The sequence below is a fragment of the Amyelois transitella genome, chromosome 15 (assembly GCF_032362555.1).
Source record: "Amyelois transitella isolate CPQ chromosome 15, ilAmyTran1.1, whole genome shotgun sequence".
NCBI lineage: Eukaryota > Metazoa > Arthropoda > Insecta > Lepidoptera > Pyralidae > Amyelois > Amyelois transitella.
Genome location: NC_083518.1, coordinates 1005683 through 1027143, shown reverse-complemented (window position 1 = coordinate 1027143; position 21461 = coordinate 1005683). Strand labels below are relative to the sequence as shown.

The window sequence follows — 21461 nt, the reverse complement described above, 5'->3', positions numbered from 1 at the left end:
TATTAATGTGGATGTGGATAATGTCCAAAATATAAACAAGGTTTACAAGTTGATAATTAGTTCTACATTCATACATACATACATATCATCACGTCTATATCCCTTACGGGGTTGGCAGAGCCAACAGTTTGAAAAGACTGAAAGGCCACGTTCAGCTGTTTGGCTTTTTGATAGAATTGAGATTCAAATAGTGACAGGTTGCTAGCCCATCGCCTAAAGGAAGAATCCCAAGTTTATAAACCAATCCCTTATTCGCCTTTTACGACATCCGTGGGGAAAAGATGGAGTAGTCCTATTCTTTTTTCTATTGGTGCTGGTAACCACACGGCAATTCTATTCATGTTTTTTAATGTAGATAATGTGTATTCGTCCATGAATTCGATTTAAGAGATCTATATTTGTAAATTGACATCCGATGAACATGCTGCAGTGTAGTTTGTTCCACCGCTTCTTCTATACATGCGCTTTGGAAGCGGTAGTAGTTATAATTAGATTTAAGTGATGTGACGTCAATAAGTGATCCTTTGTATCCAATTTTGAAAATAAATCTATTCTATTCTTTTCATGAACAATTTAAAATGGCATAGTACATAAAGTCACGTAAAAACATGCGCTTCCGATAAAATATACATGTCGTTGTTGTTATTTCCCCAAGTTTATAGTTTATTTACTATACTGGCAACATTCTAACCATTCTCCATTTTGAATTTTCTTCTTTTGTTTATGGCATACGCTTTAACGTTTCATTTCATGTAAATTTTATTAAGGTTTTATTATTTAAAAAAGACAAATGAAATTATTTTTTATAAAATTTACATTTCTCTCAAGAAAAAAAAATACTATGACAAAAATGATAGACATATGTTTATGAAGGGGCTATAATTAAAAAATATTAAAAAAATTGCTCTTTAAATGAATAGTAACGGAACGGCAAAGAAACCATAGCATTTAAAAATAAAACGATCACAGACAAAGCTCGTGTGCTGTTCGAGTCTGCCATGTTTTGTCCTATTTGTCGCGCTTGATCAACGCATCCGCGTTTTACTGTTTCAAGCTGGTATTTTCTGAATGTGTTACGAGCTGTGCTTTGTTTACTAATAGTAATTTGTGGTGTTGTAATTATAGTGTTAAATTCTAGATCTATCGATAATTTTGCTACCTCTACGACAGTGTAATTCGTATTTCACCAATTTTTAGATTCATCATCTAGCTTGCTGCTGCTTGCAGTTAAAGAAATTCCGCCGTGGTTTCTATAACATTTGCATTTACCACAGTGTGTCTACATTTAGTAGAATTTGCCTATGACGCAACCCACGTGCACATAATACAGCGAGAATCTCATGCACATTTGTTATTATTTTGTTCGTGCGTTCGATTTGTCGAGTAGGTACTTAGTCGGCATCGGTTCGACGAAGTGAAATCGCGTCCGCGCTCGGAGCATTGTCTCGTCGGACAGTCCGATTACGTATTGAAATATTGACTGTGATTATCTGAGTGAATTATTCTGTTTGGTGTGGCATTCGGTTTGTGCAAAGTGCACAGCACACGTGACTCAAGCACGGGACGACTGTTTGGGTGTCAGTCGGTTGCGGTCCGCGAACGCACGCCACAGTCCGCTGCAGTGCGAAGCGCGCGACTTTCGAGGTGAATCACCGCTCCCGTGTGATCGTGCTTGTTTACCTACGAGTGCATAAGTGCGTGTATTTTTAGCGGAAGTGTAAGGCATGTGCGTTGTTTCCCGCCGATGACATCGCCGGCTACGGCGGCGTTTCCGATCGCGAGTGTGTGCTAGTTATGCTCCTTGGGTTATGAGTGTGTGACAAAATAATAGTGTAAGGAACCTGGAGCCCCTAGACGGAGTTGGGCCCGCCGGGGCGGCCCTGGTGCTTCTCGGGGCTCCGCACGAAGGCAAAATGGCTGCGTGGAATCGCCACCACCACTTTAACATGCTGATGGATGAGAATGCCAAAAATAAATGTAAGTATTTAATTTTTGCTGTACCTCCTAAATTATAAGACAAGCTGAACATACCTTCCAGCAGTGACCATATAAAAAATACTACAAAATTTAAGCACATTCTTAAAATTTCTAAATAATTTGAAAAGACACAAGAATCATTTTAACTGGTATTTAAAAACTTCAAGCCCATGAAGAATATACAAAATGTCATAATTCATACTTTTTTCACCTGCCAAAGAATAATATTTTTTATTATTCCTTTATTCTGCAGAGTATAGTAACCTAAATAATTATGTAGATTCAAATGTTTATCTTGAATCTTTTGGTTTCTTATTTATGAAAGATTTTATTTGTTAAAGTGGCCATCCATTTAGCCATCAAAACAAACTTTATTCAACAATATAGAAAACTGATTAAACTACCGTAAATAAATTTTCCAAGAAGGTACAAAGACATTTCATTTTGTTACGTACTTTTTGTTTGTTTGTAAACTCTTTATTGCACATAAAAAGAAATGTAACAAAATACATAGCTGACTTTTTGTTTAACTTTTGTTATTTCTTATTTTAACTAATTCAAAATTAGTCATCAATACATTGTTAATTATGATTGGGACAAAAATACATTTTAATATGAAACAAATTGTATCGCTGTAGGTTGAAATAAAATTTTGACATTTGCCAAAACTGTCTGATATACATAGTAATATTACGAGAATTTCATCAAAAGGATTCTGGCCGCTACAATTAGTGAATGCTGTCACTCCCTTTTCTAAACTTAGATTCTTTATGTGATATGTACCCACTATATTGGCTTTGGGCAATATGCTAGCAACATGTCATCAATATGTATCTCAATTCCAACAGTAGGCCATCTAGCTATGCTGCAGTGCAGTTTGTTACCGCTTCTTCTGCACTGACACCTTGGAAGCGGCAGTAAACTTAGTTTTTAAGTAATTTATTTGATGTCAACCAATGTTGTGAAACTAAAAGTTTTGACAATTATTAAGCAATATGAAGTATTTTGAGTTTGTATTTTTTTTGAGCTATATGTGGCCAATGTTTTAAAGAAGTGTAGCTCTATCTACCCCCTAAGGTCCTAAGTTGTATGCATGTATTATAAGCCGTCTGCTTGTAATGAGAATAATAAAAAGATTCCATCATCAAATACCTACTAAATTTGATAAAATATACAAGATAAAAAAAATTGGCTCACAGTAACTGTTGTTCAGTATGATTTGGATTTTCTCTATATATATTCTTACGATGTCCCAGTGTTGCCATGAGCAACAACTAATTGAGGATAAAAATCATTAATTAAGTAATGACGAAATGTGTTCTGTTATCCTTCCATTGTTTGTTATCTTGCTTCTAATTAGGTGTTTGATGAAGTTCACATTGAATACTTCAAATTAGTATCATTACTTCTCACTCTTGGCTATAGCCAACTGACCGGACCGGACTGGACCATAGTCCGGTCTAATCCTTACCACTTTGGAGACGAGCATAGGATATATGCCTTTGGCCATTGATCCTGGATTGGGTGAGTTAGGTTCTGACATGATTATTTTACTTTATAACTCTTTCCTCCTTTTTTAAAATCTGTAATTGATTTACAACATTCCATTTATCCAATAAAATTAATTAAGATAGAAAAATTTCATCACATAGCATTGTACCTCGTTTAATTTTGCCCAGAATGCTTTTCGGAAGGAAACTATAACGAACAGATAATAATCTCTCCATTTTCGGGATAAAAAGTGTCTTCAGTAATGCCTCGATTCTAGTTAACGAGGTAAGATGGTGAGTTAATCGGTAACAAACGTCCAGTTACCCATTCATCCATCGAAATACAATCATGCGAAGCAGATCAAGTCACGGAGACGAAGCCGCTTACACCAGCCACTTTATATAATACAAAAGATAACATTATACCAGCCCATCAATTCCTCCCCACACAGCATCCTTTTGAAGTGACAATCTGCTAATAAAAGCACTTTGCTAGCCGCCCGTTGGGCACAATACGATTTTCCGCCTCTCGTGGTTGCACGTACCCGACCCCATGGATTATTGAATGCACACGGGACCCCCCTCTGACCTGTATGCGTGATGCCCTACATTCTACATCCCTTCGCCCTTATTTGCTTGTCCATCAGTTGTCGCTACATAGATACCGACCCTTTGGTGAAGTTGCAAATGAAATAAATAGCGAGATTACAGATTTAGCTAGAGGCAAACTGTTTTTATTTGTGTTTGACAGTTACAAATTGTTTTTATCAATTAACATCGAAATTATTGCCTGATAAACATGGCGATGTTTTTTTTTGCAGATCGACAAAACTTGCATTTCTTTTTTTACTGATTGATTGTAAAGTCTTATGCTTTTTCGGGCTGGCTTGTCTGTGTAAACTTGGATTCTCAATTACACGTTAATGAACCCTAATAATGCACAAAAATGTTTTATTTTTCTTTTTCGTGTTAAGTAGACTGCAAAAACCTGTGTACCTAAGTATAGAACTGAACATATCTTATTTACTCCTGTAAAAAAACCGGCCATCGCCTCTACCGGTCCTATACGTAAACAATTTAAAAAGTGATTCATCTGCTTAGTGCCCTAAAGTACTCAATTGACGCGGGATGAGCATAAAAGCCTTGTTATCTTATGAAGCGTCAATGGTAGCACCTATACGGGAGGGTCGACCTGATTGGGTTAGCCCGGGAAAGGGCGGTTAGTTAAGCAATTTTGGGGTCGCGACTGTGTGCTGGCCGGTCGGGATTCCCCTCGAAATAAACTGGAAATTATGTCATAAAGTCCACGTGTTAATATTTAAACGATGACGTTTATTATTGCCACGTTTTTTTATCCGTTATGGGCTAGCGACCTGTCGCTTACTGATTTTCAATGGCACTGTTTAACCATCCAGCTCAACGTGGTCGTTAAATCATTTCTGGATGCACTCTCAATCCCGTAAGGACTTAAGACCTATAATGCGTGTATAATGCATGTATTTATCCCTAAAAAGACAAAGCTTGATTTTGGTACGCACAAAAAGGCCCATAAAGGGCTTTTGCACGCTAAAATAAACGCCATTTTAACTTAGTTTTGGTAAACGGTTCTTCAAAACTGTGCATATGTATTATTTGTATTTTCCACAGCCTTGTGCATAATTGGCGGTGATTGTCTGCAACATCAGTGTTCTTCCGTATCCGTAATAAATGACATCGAAATTGTTTTTGCGAAATGCCCTACTAACGAAAGTCAAACAAAGATTCGTGTCATTCGCCCAATGACGTGTCGCAATTCGGACGATACCCATCTCCCGGGCCATCGTCCCACGCTCTTGGCACTCCCGTTCACCGTTGCATTCTCCCGATCTAAATAACACAAAGATGCTGCTCCTAATACCCAGTTTCTGGGTAAACGGGGCCACTGGCTCTTTATTTGAGCACGTGGCTAATTAATCGAGTGCGTCGTGTTTCGTGACTACCTACTACTGTACCGCGTGGGTTTCTCTCGTGTTTTCCAAGTGTTTTTTTCTATTGCTTTTCTTCGAATTCATCGAGTTTACACTTTATTTTGTGTTATTTCTGGTGTTGTTATGCTGTTTCGCTTAGATACTGGTTCTAAGATAGATGTTTTTAAGATTCGGTTGCCGACGGCAACCGGAGTTTTGTCGGGTATTACGTTAGAATTTTGATGCAAGGGTGTGCGAGATCGATTGACTTTACTTAGAGTTTAAGATTCGATTTTGCAGCATTTACTACTCCAGCGTAATCTAAAAAAATTATAAAAGGTCTTTTGTATGAACATGTCCTCAATTACATCAGCTTAATGACCATCTCGGAGGGATTATTTTCATGAATCTCATTTAAAATAACACTTTTACCTCAAACACCTATGAAACCTGTTGCACGCACAACAAGCCCGATATGTTTACAACGTAAGTTAATATTTATCTCATAATTATTTCCTTGTTTGTACATATAATTTGTTTATACGCCTTAAATAACAAACTGTCTACGGTGAAGTTTCCTTTGATTGAGGCAGACACGAATAGAATTATTGTTGGCTCACACGAAAGTTACTAATTGCCTGTTCCCTCTCTAGTTTACTGTTTAGTTTCAAATATTATCTGTTTGCCAACATTTCTCTTCCTGTAGCTCTGCTTCGTCTTGGGGTAGCGTTAATTGTAATCAGATTGCGCTTAGACAGGTTTAACTTCCCCCCCCCCCCCCTCTCATTATTTTGGATCGAGGATTTATTACTTTGTAGGATTGTGTTGCTAACGATACCTCAAGTCTTCGAATTGTGTATAAGGGACTATTTAGACAGATATAATCCCTCACCGTAAGATGAGCATCATATGACTTGACGAAGGAAACAATTTATAATGCTCTGAGCCCGAACTCCTGCAGTAGACTTAATTCACCTGGGTAAGTTCACCTAGGTTTATTAAGTATACTATGAACTAATTTGTACTTCGAAAGGTTAAGTTTGTATTATACTATAAGTGTAGAAGATCAGACCTCCAAAGACTTTGGTGGGCAGATAAAAATCATCACCAGAAAAGATTTCAACAAACGCTATATTATGATATTGGAGACCCATCCCGCCAGCCCTATCACACAGTACCAAAATCCACCTTGCTTATAAGGATAAAGATCGCTAACAATCTCTTTGAAATTCATGAATGCTTTCTAAAACATGCTAATTTCCCTCGGAATGGTTGGGGAAACGAAATTTTACTCGGAATAAATTAACACAAGGGACCAATGTGCCCCGTAACGTCACAAAAAATGGAGAAAGCAATGATGTCGGACACAAATTAAAGTTTGCGAAGATTGCTTACTTGAAAATAACTAAAGGGAATGACAAACCATGTTAAACTAAAGGTTCTCTTAGTATTTGGAAATTCGTTAAAAAAATATCATTAAAAAAAGCAACAAATTCCACTGTGCTCTACTGTAATTGTGCCGTAGATACGATTAACACAGATTAATGAACAAAATTGTTTTCTGTATTATCTGTCAAAACAAAGCAATTGTTCCCCTGAGAAGTAAAACAAAAGCAGAAATTATGACAAATACATTACCAAAAAGTCAATTCTCAACGAAATTGCACTTTGCCGCTGGTTTGCCAAATATTTTAAAACTAATCTTGTGCTGGAATCATTGATCGTGAAAGCTAGAAAATATAACAAGCTTCTCATCTCAGTTATCCTTCTTCTGCATATAGAAATTGCACATATTGCGAGCAGGGCCGTAGTGCCAAATATTTTAAACTGCTCTTGTGTCGGAACCGGCGGCGCGGACGCGTTTTTTATTTCGTGCGCGATCAACTTTCTTTCACCGTCTGAAAGCTGTTGCTATGCGGACGCTGGTCGGCCGACGTCACAGAGCCGAGTCGTGCAACCGGCCGGTCATATCGTCATGGAGATTTCACGTGTCGCGTGAATTTCGTAATTTCAGTGATTTTTAGTTCAGCAACAATTTGCTTAACGAACGAGCTTTCATGAAACGGTAATGACTGTAGATGGAGCAAAAGAAGAATGTAATTATCGTGGCTAGTGGAAAGAGTAGTCTCTGACTACCCCTCCGGGCAAGGAGCATGATGGACTTCAATCCGATTTACAGTCAAATACCTATATCATATTACAACATCGAACGCTAAATTCCAAGAAATTTCAGAGTATTTCTGATAACTACTGCTAACTATTCGGAAAATATTTGTTACGTACGGTCGGGTGAAACTACCTATAATTGACGTGGTATTCATGAGAAACAATAAATCTATTCTCCTCCAATTTCTCTTATGGCGGACGAGCGCACCTAACAGCTTAACCCTCTACTATATTCCGATCATTTCTTCACCCTAGCGCCTCATTTTAAAGCACTGAAGATTAATGTGCTTATTGCAAAGATCATACCATTTGCTTAAAATGCCTATGCCTCTATGCCTCCAACCAGTTTTCCACGTCTGGTGGGACCGGAGTATAAGCGCTTCGTGCCGGCCGGTGAATGGTCACCTTTCACCGACTCTCTGTCTAGACGAGTTGGTCTCGACCCGTGAATGAATTCCGCGTTGGAATGCGGAACGATTCATTGTGCCCAAAATTGAGCGGCCGATGTTCGAGTGAAATCTTGAATTAGCACTCTCGGTCGCTAAGGTTAAGGGTATAAAAGTGGGGAAATTAATTTGGTTCTCAAAGCTAAAATTAGACAAAATGATTTGTCCGCTTAACGTGTTTAGTTTTTTTTTCTTTCTCCTGGTTACGTCTCTGTTACATACTGATTTTTCTGGATAGGAGATCCTTTGCGCTTGATGCGCCTTTTCTGTTCAGTAACTAGTCGGTTATTATGTTTAAAGTTATTTGCTATTGTGTCTACATCATAAATTGTTACATAGAATGTTTTTTCGGAAATATATATGTATATGAACAACACTTCGCAATAGATGTCATAACAATACCCTTGTCGTGTCATGTGGAACAAATTAACAGATCCTTACTCGTTTTTTGACCATACTGTTATGTATATATATATAACAAGCTTGTCTCGAAGCGTGGGTGAATTCTGTGTGGGCATTCAGGTGCCCTATGCAAATGCTAAGATTTCTCCAGCGGACCGACTAGACCTATATATTTGTGCGGTGTCATTGCGCGAATTATTTGCATTTTAATTGGTAGAGGTCTACGACACTTATGATTCATAACTCATTTGTATGAGACGATGTCTAATTGTGAGTAGAATTTTTTAGAGTATGATGATTTTAGTTCCAAAAATTTTGCAAGGAAGCGGATTTTTGGTACTTGCCTCCCTTGCCTCCTCAGACAAATGTCAACCGTAAAACAATGCTATATAAAGTGTTATTGAAATGTTCTTTTTCGCGAATGAATATTTAAGGAGTCTTGTTAATGGGGAAAATACGATCGGGGATATTTAATTATAATGAGAGAGAGAATAATCACTTTTTCCTTCCGAAACTAAATTTGGTAAATCTTGCAATATTTCAACTCTTTCAACTTTGCTTCATTTACTTAGGTTAATTTAATACTGGAATTGGAAATGAATGGTAATACCAAAAGTTATTTTGGCCGTCGTTGTTGTGTGACGGAGCGAGCCCTAAAGTGCCTCTTGGTGTCATCGACCCCCCGACGAAGGTTTTTGCACGTCGGACAAGACTGTTATTTTTATAATTGAGTATGGAAAGTTGCGTCTAATATATCACATTCATTAACTTAACGGTTACGGGTTTGTTATACCTACGTACGTAATTACTTACTCGATATAATATGCACGCTTTTTTCCCGTCAGGATAGGCAGAGATCGTTGAAATTCGAGGATGGTTTTTACGGTGCGAGAAATTCGAATAATTGCCGGAAAAACCCTAACCCTAGTAACCTGTTACTGTTTGCAACTCAATTCTATCATTAAGCCAAACAGTTCAACGTGGCCATTCTGTCTTTTCAAGAATGTTGGCTCTTGTCTACCCCGCAAGGGATATAGACGTGATGATATGTATGTAAAACCCCAAAAAACAGCCCTTTTCTTTTTCCCATACAAACTAAAACTTAGAATCAATTTGAGCGTTATTACTTTTGTATAAAGTTCACGCCCTGTCCTGGGTGACAGTTTTGTTCAGTATTATATATCTGCCCCTGTTTTATTTTACATTTTTTCGTCTTTGGCCCAGGTCCACCCATTGTTTTGTAAAAGCCCCTTCAAGGTCTTTCTTGACCTGGTCTTTTGTCCTCTTGTTGAGACCCAATTTATTTTTGGCATATATACAAGGCGATATGACACTAAGAAAGGGAAACATATTTACTAACCAACTAAATAGAAAATAGTCTCGTGTGGTTCCCGACAGCATTAGAATAAATAATAGGCCCACTCCATCTCTTTACTTTGGATGTCGTAAAATGCAACTTAGGGATAGACTTATAAAATTGCGATTCTTTTGTAGGCAACGAGCTAGCAACTTGTTACTATTTGAATCTCAATTTGAACGTGGACATTCAGTCTTTTCCAGACTGTTGACTCTGTCTACCTCTCAGGGATATAGACGTGATTATATGTATGTAAATAGCCAAATGTTTTTTCTGAAAGTGTATTGTTATTTTACATTGATACCCATTGGCATTCATACTTTTGCGGCGAGGTCGTTGTATAATAAATAATACCTGTGCAGAATGAATAAAATAACTATTAATGGCCATTAAAAGAGCTTGTAGATCGACAACATGGAAAATATGGAGGATACAGAAATAACTCTATGAAATACGAGTTTCTTGGCGTATAGAGTGGAGGTTAAAAAACACTATCGTCTAAATACGCTAACACTAATATATAGCAACTTTTTCATTAAGTCATATCATAACTCGTGCCTTTGCATTCTATTATTTCTACATTTTCTTACAATTCCATATTTTTGTAAGATTGCTCCTGGTATTTGTCGCGTTATTTTTTGCCTTATAAGCTCCTCAAAAATTGAACACGTAAACATTTATGAAATTATTTATTTATTTATATAAACTTTATGCACTGTTAACGGTTACTTAATGCCACTCTCTGTCAGTCGAACCTTTGGACCAAACTGTGACGGATGTATGGGTGGTGCGAAAATGTATATAAAATTATATCTAGTTATTTGTACACTCCATATTTGTTTGTCTCTAGGTGGTTCGACCTTCACATTCAAATGTTCAATGCCCTTAAATTCCTGTTTCGGAATCGGAATAAATTAATTATTGTCGTTGTGGGCAATTATACAAATTTTGGTATTGTAGATTTGTTTTAGCTTGTTATTTTGTTTTTGGGAATGCTAGACCACACGTGGTTTTTATTTTATTTTATTTGGTTCGCTAAGATACTAGTATTTAAAAGCTTTTGAAATATTCCTATAGTGGAAGATAATCACTAAGGAAATACAAATTCTTATCTGCCCTAGAATTGTATTATTATCAGCACGATCATTATGAAATGACTTAGTAATAAATTCATAATGATATGATTATCAGAAATATTTTGGTGTGTGATAACATTGCTAGTCACATAGTCAATTAATTATTATGTATTTGGCATACCGTTGGTTTTTAATTCAATGTTGATAAATAAATATTATCGACCATCTTCAAAAAAAATTAGGAAGTTCTTAATTTTGTTGAATCTTTTTAACTCAGATATTTCATCATTTTTTTAGGATCTCATAGATTTCGCGATCACAGTCGAATTACTATTAAAAGTATGAAAATAATCAACTTTAAACTTGAGATTCTTCTCAAGCAATCTGTCACAATTTGCATCTCAATTCCACCATTCACCATTGATTGATCTTTCCAAAAGTACCGTTGAATAATTCTGGCTGCACGGTGACATGCGTCGGCGCAGGCAGGCGAATTTTAATCCCCTCATCGGGCCTCGCGTCGTCGACCCCAAACTTTTGCATCAGTCCGTCAACACTTTTCTTTCCATCTTAGCGTAATCAGTTATATAAATAGTCACGTCTATATCCCTTGCGGGGTAGACAGAGCCAACAGTCTTGAAAAGACTGAAAGGCCACCATCAACTGTGTGGTTCAAATCACTTATCTAGATAAAGCCTTTATTTTTCCTTCTAGGGATTGGTCTTTCCGTTGCAGATACTTTGGCTATATGATCTCGGGACTAAGCGCAGACGAAACCTAATCAAGCTGACTTCGCGACTGCGACCGCATAGTCTGTATATGGTCAAAGCGTCTCTTTCTCATCCTATAGTGTTAAAAATAGAGTCACTTGATGATTTTGTTTGGAAAACAAAATTTTGAAGGAAAACTGCACGTAATCGATGCGGCTCTTGAAACCACTTTAGAAATCGTAAAGCTGAATTGATGTCCGGTGTCATGGAAGCAATATTAAACGAAAAATTTGATTATCGTTTATTGTAAATAAAATTGTTTATTGTAAATAAATAAAAATATGTTTATTAATATTATTTTAAATAACCAAAAAACGAGATGGTTTGCGGTCCAAGACAGTATGAGATGTCAAATGGGTGAAAGTGAATAAAAAAAATACTGGACCGATCTCACTTAAAAACGATGGCATAGCGATAAGAAACTCTGAAACCAAAATAAATGAATAAATACATATACACGACAAATTACACTGATTGAGTTAGCTTCGAAGTTCGAGACTTGTGTTACGAGATACTAACTCAACGATACTATATATATATTATAATAAATACTTATATAGATAAACCTCCAAGACCCAATCCAATCAGAAAAGGTTCTTCTCATCATGCCCTAGCCGGGATTCGAACCCGGGACCTCCGGTGTTACAGACAAGCGTACTAACCGCTGCGCCGCAGAGGCCGTCAAGTATGATGCATTGGTATGTTTTTTCAAGTGCGTCTGGAAAAACATACATAAATGGAAAGGACTCTTAGTGTGTATGTATGCTAGTTAAAAAGCATAGTTCAACAATCCCGCGTGCTGCGTAGTTCCCGGCACCAATACAAAAAAGATTAGGACTACTCCATCTCTTTACCATGGATCTCGTAAAAGGCGACTAAGGGATAGGCTTCCAAACTTGGGATTCTTTTTTAGGCGATGGGCTAGCAACCTGTCACTATTTGAATCTCAATTCTATAATAAAGCGAAATAGCTGAACGTGGCCATTCAGTCTTTTCAAGACTGTTGGCTCTGTCTACCCCGCAATGGATATAGACGTGACCATATGTATGTATGTATGTATTCAACAATCCCTTATCCCAAGACAGAGGTCGATCTAGTTGAAGCAAGCGTGGAAGTTGGGGCAAAAAGTTGGCGGTCATCGACGCGAGGCCCAATAGGGTGCAGTTACTAGTATTTTTTTAAGTATCAACCTAGATTGTATAGTTTTTTTAAGGAATCCTAGATGATCTAGCACTAATAAACGAAATAACAGCAAACGTTAATACAGCATGTGAAAAGTTAACGGATTAGCCTGTGAGTAGTTATTTGTTAATCTATATTTATATCTAGCTGTGCCCGCGACTTTGCCCGCGTGGATTAGTTTTTTGGGTATCATTGAAGCCCTCAAAGATGAATAATATTCCCCCGTTTTTTTCACATTTTCCATTATTTCTTCGCTGCTAATAGTTGCAGCCTGATGTTAATATAGCTTAAAGCCTTCCTCGATAAATGTTATATTCAACACAAAAATAATTTTTCAATTCGAACCAGCAGTTCCTGAGATTAGCGCATTCAAACAAACAAACAAACTCTTCAGCTTTATAATATTAGTATAGATTGCGATAGATAGGTATTTTTATCATTAAAAAAAGATCATCAAATAATAATTAACGGTAAAACATGATCACAAAAATATCTGATGGTATGAGGCGCCAGATCAGAGGCATCGATTCTACGAAGTGACTTCAAAAGCCTCCACCGACAGTCACGAGTGTTAAATAAAGCATTGCTGATATTCGAAACTGTACCGAGTGCTTAAATTTTTAATGCACTTGACTGTACTTGGCTTTACGTCTGACTTTAACAAACAATAGAGATCTGACGTGTGTTATCGATGATCAAGGCGCTCTACGTGTAACTGATACGCTGAATCGCTCAGACATTAGTGGTAACTAGAAAATTATGGTATTGCGTTACATTGTGAAATCTGTTTTTGTTAGGATAATATAAGTATGTAAATTAATCGAGGCAACTCTAGCCTAAAATCCGCAACCTAACTAACCCATTTTGGATTGATTCATGGTTACAAGTTAGACATCCAGTCGCCTGGATGTGCCGGGTTCTTCACTCTTTTATCCTATAACGTATTACCAATGAAGCTTATGTACTCAGATTGGAGTAATTGGTGATGGTATGTTATTTTAACAGCATCCTAACCGTTTATAAAAAAATAATAGGACCACTCCATTTTCCTATCGTAAAAAGTGACAAGGGATACAGGTTTATAAACTTGGGATTCTTCTTATAGGCTATCAAATTGTCACTATTTGAATCTCAATTCTGTCATTAAGCTTAACCAGCTGAATGTGGCCTATCAGCCTTTCAAGACTGCTTGCTCTGTTTACCCCGCATGGTAATAGACGTGATTATATGAATGAACCTTAACCGTTGAACCAAGCCGCTCTCGCTACCACCAGCTAAGAAATTAATCAACTTTTCCGTCTGGACTGCACGTAAGTAGGTACGTCACCTCCCGCATCACAACACTAGCAACACCGAACCGAAGGCTGATAACGGCGCGCGCGCTGTTTTCGCGCACTCCGCCGCACCCCGATCGGGCCCCGGGTGAACGGCCAGACGGGCGGCCGGCCGTTAAACCTGCCGGCGGAGGCCTCGTGGGCCTCCGGAGACGTAGGCACCGTACCACGCGCGACGACTGCTCACTGCTTGATGGTTGTTGTTTTTTTTTTGGTGTTGTTAGAATTTTGGCGTACTGAAAGCAACTATGTAATACCAATGTCTGGCTGACTCGACTCGACGCTTGCAATTTTTTTTTTGTTGGTAGATTTTTCAAGGACCCGAAGGTCTGCACCGTACCACGTGTGACTACTGCTGACTATATTATTTTGTTTCAAGAGTCAAGTACGGGTGTACTTAGAAAATAATAACTTAGATATTTTTAGAATATTTTTACATGATGTATTTTAAAATATGAGGTTATAATAACTTGGAGCCTCAACCCTAAACATTCCACGATAGAACTATAAATATTTATGTAAGAAACTTTTCGCGTAAAAATACGCCTAAGTAAGTTTATCTTTCTCATTATGTAGCTCTACAAAATTATTTTTAGAACCATAAAACAGTATTAGGATACGTTAACAGGAGGTCGTAACTTAAATATGGCGATAAAATGTTAAAAGATTTTTTTTTTCATTAAAAGGCAATATGACATTTGGGCTTTAATTTCAATCAGACAATTAAATATGCACACAGCATTATACGAGTACATTGGCGGCAATTTTTAATCAACGATGTTAAATTTGCATGTAATGTTTTATGATTTACATGTCGCCGCGCGCACTTATCAACTTTATTAAGTTTCTAGAACGATCATGGCGCCAACTGAGGCGCCGTAGAGATAAAGGCATTTTTTTTATTTATTTTGAAAATCCCCTCTTGTCGGTAGAAATTTGTACATCCATTCTTTCTTTATATAAATTAACAAAAATACAAACTTATCCTTTGAATCTTGTTGTCGAGATTTTGCCCTTTGCTTTTACTTTCCTTTTTATGTCAGATGAATTCCAAGATATTAAACAGAAAATTAAAATCAAACACCCACTATCTTTGTATATAACAGTTTTAATATGCATTCGTCCATATATTTTCATATGGGAGCATCCACGCCACTTTGAAGGCAAGGCGATGCAAATGGCGCCCCGGCGACTTCCTTCGCGTCGATTATGCGACCGTTCGTCCCGAGCACTATGAAAATCTACTAGATGCATTATTCTTCTGCCTAAGTGCTTAATAGAAAAGGCTCTGAATAATTCACCAGCCGAAGACTGTTTTATTACCAGTGCTCGACAAGACGCCGGTCGATATGTAAAGAGATGAGATCTAGGAATAATATCCTGGTGAGATTGTTTACGGTGGGGCTCTCTCGGTCGGATTGCGTCGCGTCGCGACCGCAGAGTTCGAAGGTACAGAAGAATTACTTTAGTAATTTATTATACATACATACATACATAAAATCACGCCTCTTTCCCGGAGGGGTAGGCAGAGACTACCTCTTTCCACTTGCCACGATCTCTGCATACTTCTTTCGCTTCGTCCACATTCATAACTCTCTTCATACAAGCTCGGCGGTTTCGGGTACTTTTGACCTGACCCTTTACCAGGACGTCCTTAATTTGATCAAGATACATATATTGATAGTAATTTATTCTTGTGACGAAATCTTGATTTTCATAAACATTAGTTTGAAAATTGATTTTGATCTATCTGCGCTTTGTGTTATTTCACCAATTGTCGGTAATATTGGTAACATTCCAAATTGGCAACACGGGTGATTATGCAACATAAGTAAAGGAAGGAATGATTTATTAACAGTTGTTTTTGTACACACACGTCTTTATCCTTTCCGAGCCAGCAGTCTCGAAAATAATTGGCGGCACGTTCAGTTGGATCCATTTTATTAATGATATGTACTTTATGTAGATACAGCGCTGTTTGTACCAGGTTTTGAGTTGTGACACTTCTGTATTCCCGTCATTTTGGGGACGCTAGTTTGTCCGGAGCTCAGACGGGCAGCACACAGGTGGTGTGGAGCGAACGTCTGCGTCGGCGCTTTTTCATTCTTTGTTTGCGCCGAGGATTTGCATACAATCGGAGAAATTGCGTGGCTGGCAGCAGCCGGGAAAAAAGGAATTTGTGTACTAATATGCATACGGCTGTAAAGGAGGCGGTGCTTCTCTCAAACGTCGATGCTACTTTTTTGTTTCGACATCGAAAGCTTGTAAATTCCTCTCGCTCGGTAAAGAGAACAAGTAACGGCACCGGCAAATGGTTACAAGTAAAAAAGCTAATCACGTTTGAACTCGAAAATTTCAAACGAGGAAAACGTCAGGTCACTTGTAACAACGTATCATCGATAATCGCGCCGAGCGGGCGGTGCAGAGTTCGGCGTGTTTGTCATCTGAATCACGTGGCCTTCCACTTGGTTATTACTAGCCCAACGTTGTTTCGCGCGTTAGTTGTGGCGGGCATTCCGCGCCGGCACACCGCCCGCCGTCCTTATCGCGTACGCATCAACAAACGCCACGTGTTGATACATTGTTTCACAACAATAACACGCGGCCGACGCTTAAGGACGACGACGCCGCGACGCGACCCATCTCGAGATACCGTGGAGTCTTAAAAACGTGTAGCGATGAGTACCAACGATCGTCCGATGGTTCAAGTGCTTCTTTGTGTTAATAAACTATTCTACCTGTGCGGTCTTTATTGCTCGTTTGTTTTGAAACAAAGCGATTGTGTTTAGTGATAGTGTTTTAGTTGTGATTCGTGATATGTCCGCTCAAGAGGTTGAATCTTGTGATTGTAAGTTTATTTTTCGATATTTCTCTTGATACACACTTGCCGTGTTGAATTATTGACATTCGTTAACAGCTCCTGCTAATCGTACATGTCCTATAGCAAATAGAGATAAGATCATGTAATTTTTCCCTTTAAACGTCAAGTGATACGCCAAGGAGATCATCTTAATGGTTTCTCGGTAGTACGGTCAGAGAATTGCGCAGTTAGATCCAACGGCGACCGGCTATAGGTACATTTTAGTTAACTTGATGACACGTCAAGTAACCTTGTGCTTGATACTGGTAGACTCGCGTACATTACCCTAATGATTGATTACAAACAAAGATAATTGTAGATTATATAAAACCGTCTCACATAACTTGTTTTTCTAATTAAATATGTCGTCGTAAATTAGAATAATGTTTTGTTTAGAAGATATCTTATCAAATGGTATGTATTTTTATCAAATATCCGCTAATATCTTAGACTATAATGACGCAATAGCGCCACCAATAAATGTAACAACAAATTTAAATGACGACCTTATAAAAATATGTATTGAGTCTAAATCGTCAATGACTCAAATGGAAACTTTGTACCTACTTTCGAGGTACCTATTCTGTTTCGGTGTGACTGTGACTGCTAGATCAAATTATTCTTCACACTGTGTTCAATTTCTTTGGACCTTGACGTGGCTCGCGAAGTTTTGGATGAAAGATTATTTTACTAGTTTTTGACTTTTTTTTATAGCAAAACCGTTGTCCCTTTTTTATTTATTTTTACGTTGCATACATTTAATAGTAAATACTTGATCACGATCCATGATTTGCTAAATCATGCCCAACATTATGGCTAACGAGTTAGCAACAGAAAAATATTGGTATTAATTCTCTTCGTCTTATTTAAGTAATAGATTTTGTTTTAATCCAATTTATCTACATTTGTTTCTTTGCCTAAAACCTCGTCTCTTCAATTTTTATTTTTCATAAAATTTTTGTGTTTCGTCACACAATCCCCATAGAGCTACCTAATCAACCCCTTCACAAATTAAACAATTTACATTCACGTTTCAATTCGACCAACGTTCTCGTTAACACTAAAACTGCAGCGGTCGGGTATTTTGCACCTCCCACGCCAATCTGCCGGCGACTAATCGCATTCCTGGCATACCTGACGCCAGGTTGTCGGCCCGCGGCCGGTCGGCCTGCAACGGTGACGTAGCAGCAGGGTTAACATCGCCCATGGAATGTACTCGTAGCTAAAAATAAACTCTCATAATTTTCGATATAAATTATGCGCGTTGTGTTGCGTGCCTTTATTAGCTTGATTAGGTTGTGAGTTTTAAGCTTGTGGTGATTAGGTAGTTTTATGATGAAAAATTCTTTAAACCTGAAGATATTTAAAACCAAAAATATCTGTATTTTGTTTCAATATAAGTATGTTTTTTTTGTAAAAGTTCATTCGGGCTAAACTAATCACACTGCAATAATTTTCAGTAACTAGATAGAGAAAAAAAATCATACACAATGTTGTAACTGCACAACTTGCAGAGAACAATTGTTATAATTCGTGACGTGTGTGTGTGATAACAGGTTCCCACGTCATTGTTGAATAAGTTTAACATCACGTGATAACGATTTATGTAAGCGGGTGCAAGGTTTGGCCGACAGCGGATCTTGTGCTACTACCACAGATTATAAAATAGCTTGTACGTCTAACAATTTACAGTGTTTTGTCTGCTTTGTGTGTGACTTTGGCGCCAATGTGTGTACTGTGAAAGCGTTGAAACGCGAAAATATAGACGAAAATATCTTTTCCTTAAAAAGTTTAGATTATAAAAGGATTTCGCTGAAGGAGAAGAATAATTGCCGACGGTATAAGTCTTTCCTTTAGTCGGCTTTTACGACATCCATGTGAAAGATATGGAGTGGTCCTATTCCAAAGTGCCGTGTGACGGCACATTTGACTTTAGGACTATTCGATATAAATATTATAGTTATATATAAAACATCTTCAATACACAGACACCGCCGACCATCCGACCCTTAGTCGACCAGACCAATATCCGTCGTAACATTTATGTGCGGAACTCTTAAGACGTTTATAATGCTAATAGCCGGATGCGGCCTGGTTTCCAATCGGCCGTCCACGCATCACCACGCGTCTCCATTGTCAATTCAACCTTATTGTCCCCCACATACGGTTCCGAATACATTAACAGCATCCCGATCCTGTACACCACAGAAGCCGGTAGTGTTATCCGGTTCGTAATTTTTATGTCCGTGCTTATTTTTGGTACCAATCCGATATTTACGACGAGTTTTTCCTACACGTAATAAACAAAGGCTTTGTGACGAAATGTTGTTTTGCGTGTTACATTGAGATGATTCTCCATCTTTGCAGTATATTGCGTTTCAGTTTCGCGTTGAACTACGCAGTTGCATGTTCCTTGCGACGATAGCTGAATGCGCATGTGCACTCTCGACAGACCTTCGGGCTTCGACACTGGCGTTAATAGATTTAGTGCCATTTTCACATGCAATAGTCGTATTAAGGTATTGGTACATTGGCTTGATTTGTATATATACGTAAAACTAATACGATCTGTTGTATGTATGTAATGATGTGGTGTCTGTAATTTATTAATATTATATAATATAATATTATAAAGCTGAAGAGTTTGTTTGTTTGTTTGTTTGGACGCGCTAATCTCAGGAACTACTGGTTCGAATTGAAAAATTCTTTTTGTGTTGAATAGGCCATTTATCGAGGAAGGCTATAGGCTAACTATATAACATCACGCTGCAATTATTAGAAGCGAAGAAATAATGGAACATGTGAAAAAAAAAATGATGCCCAAAATAACTATTCCACGCGGACGAAGTCGCGGGCACATTTAGTTGATAATAATTCGTGTGACTATGCTTGTAGGCGACGGGCAAGCCACCAGTCACTATTTGAATCTCAATTCCATCATTAAGCCATACAGCTGAACGTGACCTTACAGTCTTTTGAAATCTGTCGACTCTGTCTACCCTGCAAGACGTGATTATATATATATGTATGTATACATCCTAGGTATTGGGAATCGGTTCGCTTCATATAAGGATAACTATGAAGTATGTAGGTATTGAAGTATTGGCTTAATCTGTATTTACGGAATAATTACGTAATTGTATTTTAATAAATATTAATTACGGATATTGTATTTACAGAATGATAATGACGCATAACAATGTACGGGGTTCAATTAGTAATTTTTTTTTCACTCAAATTTTTGTGGCATCGCCACACAATGTTACATTAAAAAAAGTCATATTGATTAAAACAATGCAGCTGGCCGTGGTCTTTGAATCATTTTGAGACTGATGGCTCTGTTAACACGTATGTAATAAAGACGCGAAAGAGTGTTTGCCCTTAAAGAACATATAGGTACTGTTAACTTTTTGGAAACAGAGAGTAAATAAAGCCAAAATGTAATTTTTAATTATAATGAAAATTACGGTGAAATCTCTATTAAATGCGAACAAACGACTCTAGTTGCCACTTCTGAGAAAAAGTCAGATCCCGGGGGGCTATTGTTCATTAAACATAGTCTTTTGTACTAGTAGCTAACACGAATTATGGAATTAATTATATAAATCTGAAGTTAGGAGACGTTCAACAAACTTTTTGTTAAAATTAGCTAGTACATGTTACTAATAATAATTAAAGTCAGGGTTACCAAACGTAAAATACATTTCTTGAAAATATATTTTTATTATAGAAACAACTTGCTTGCTTAAGGTTATTTTTAGCAGGATAAAAATTTCTCTTTTATTTATTTTTTTACCGGTTCATGTAGGTAGGTACACAGAAAACATCAGGAATGATGAACACAAGAAACGAAAGTACATAGGTTTTGCTTATTTCTTAAAAAATATTTTGTCTTGTTTCTCAGAATTCTTTTTCTATAAGGTATTTTGTTTATTATAACAAGGATAATAATAATTTATATCCTTATTAGGAGCGTCCATTGGTCAATTGGTAAGATGCCTGTTTAAATGCGTGTTGCATAAAGGCACCCGTTCAAATCCCACCTCGGCCATGTACTCCAATGACTTTTTCAAAATTATGTACATTAGTTTAAATACTAACCGATGCTGTAATGATAAGGGATATTAGCATGAGGAAACCTACACATTTGGCCATCTGGATGTGTAACCATGATCCTATACAGGTAAGTTACCTCTGCAGAAGATTGCGGAGGTCAGATGGAATTCGCTTCGTGTAAAACCCTGACTCACCCAATCAAAGATCCATGGCGAAGGTCTTACCCCGGACTTTTCACCGGAATGGTGAGGATGCAACCGGGACTATAGCCAGGAAGACGGAGAAACAAAAGTGGCGTCCTATTGATGATAATAAAATATTTACACCTGCAAAGTGATGCCGGAATCATAACGTTAAGAAATCAGAAATGTCATCAGAAACTTAGCGTCGCGACAGCC

General features: G+C 37.7%; 1 protein-coding gene across 6 annotated transcripts in view; it reads left to right on the top strand.

Moving 5' to 3' along the window:
- Window positions 1-968: 968 nt before the first annotated feature.
- The window catches only part of LOC106136494 (serine/threonine-protein kinase minibrain), a 148105-nt gene continuing 127612 nt past the window's right edge, over window positions 969-21461 (top strand). For 5 of the 6 annotated variants that reach the window (XR_009657168.1, XR_001228657.2, XM_060948111.1 and 2 more), the window contains exon 1: window positions 969-1977. Coding sequence is in view for 4 of the 6 variants with exons in the window: in XM_060948111.1 (XP_060804094.1) it covers window positions 1914-1977 (64 nt within the window). In the remaining 2 variants the exon portion in view is untranslated. Of the gene's footprint in view, window positions 1978-16660; window positions 16996-21461 lie in introns of those variants that run through there. The other variant, XM_060948110.1, reaches the window with a different exon arrangement.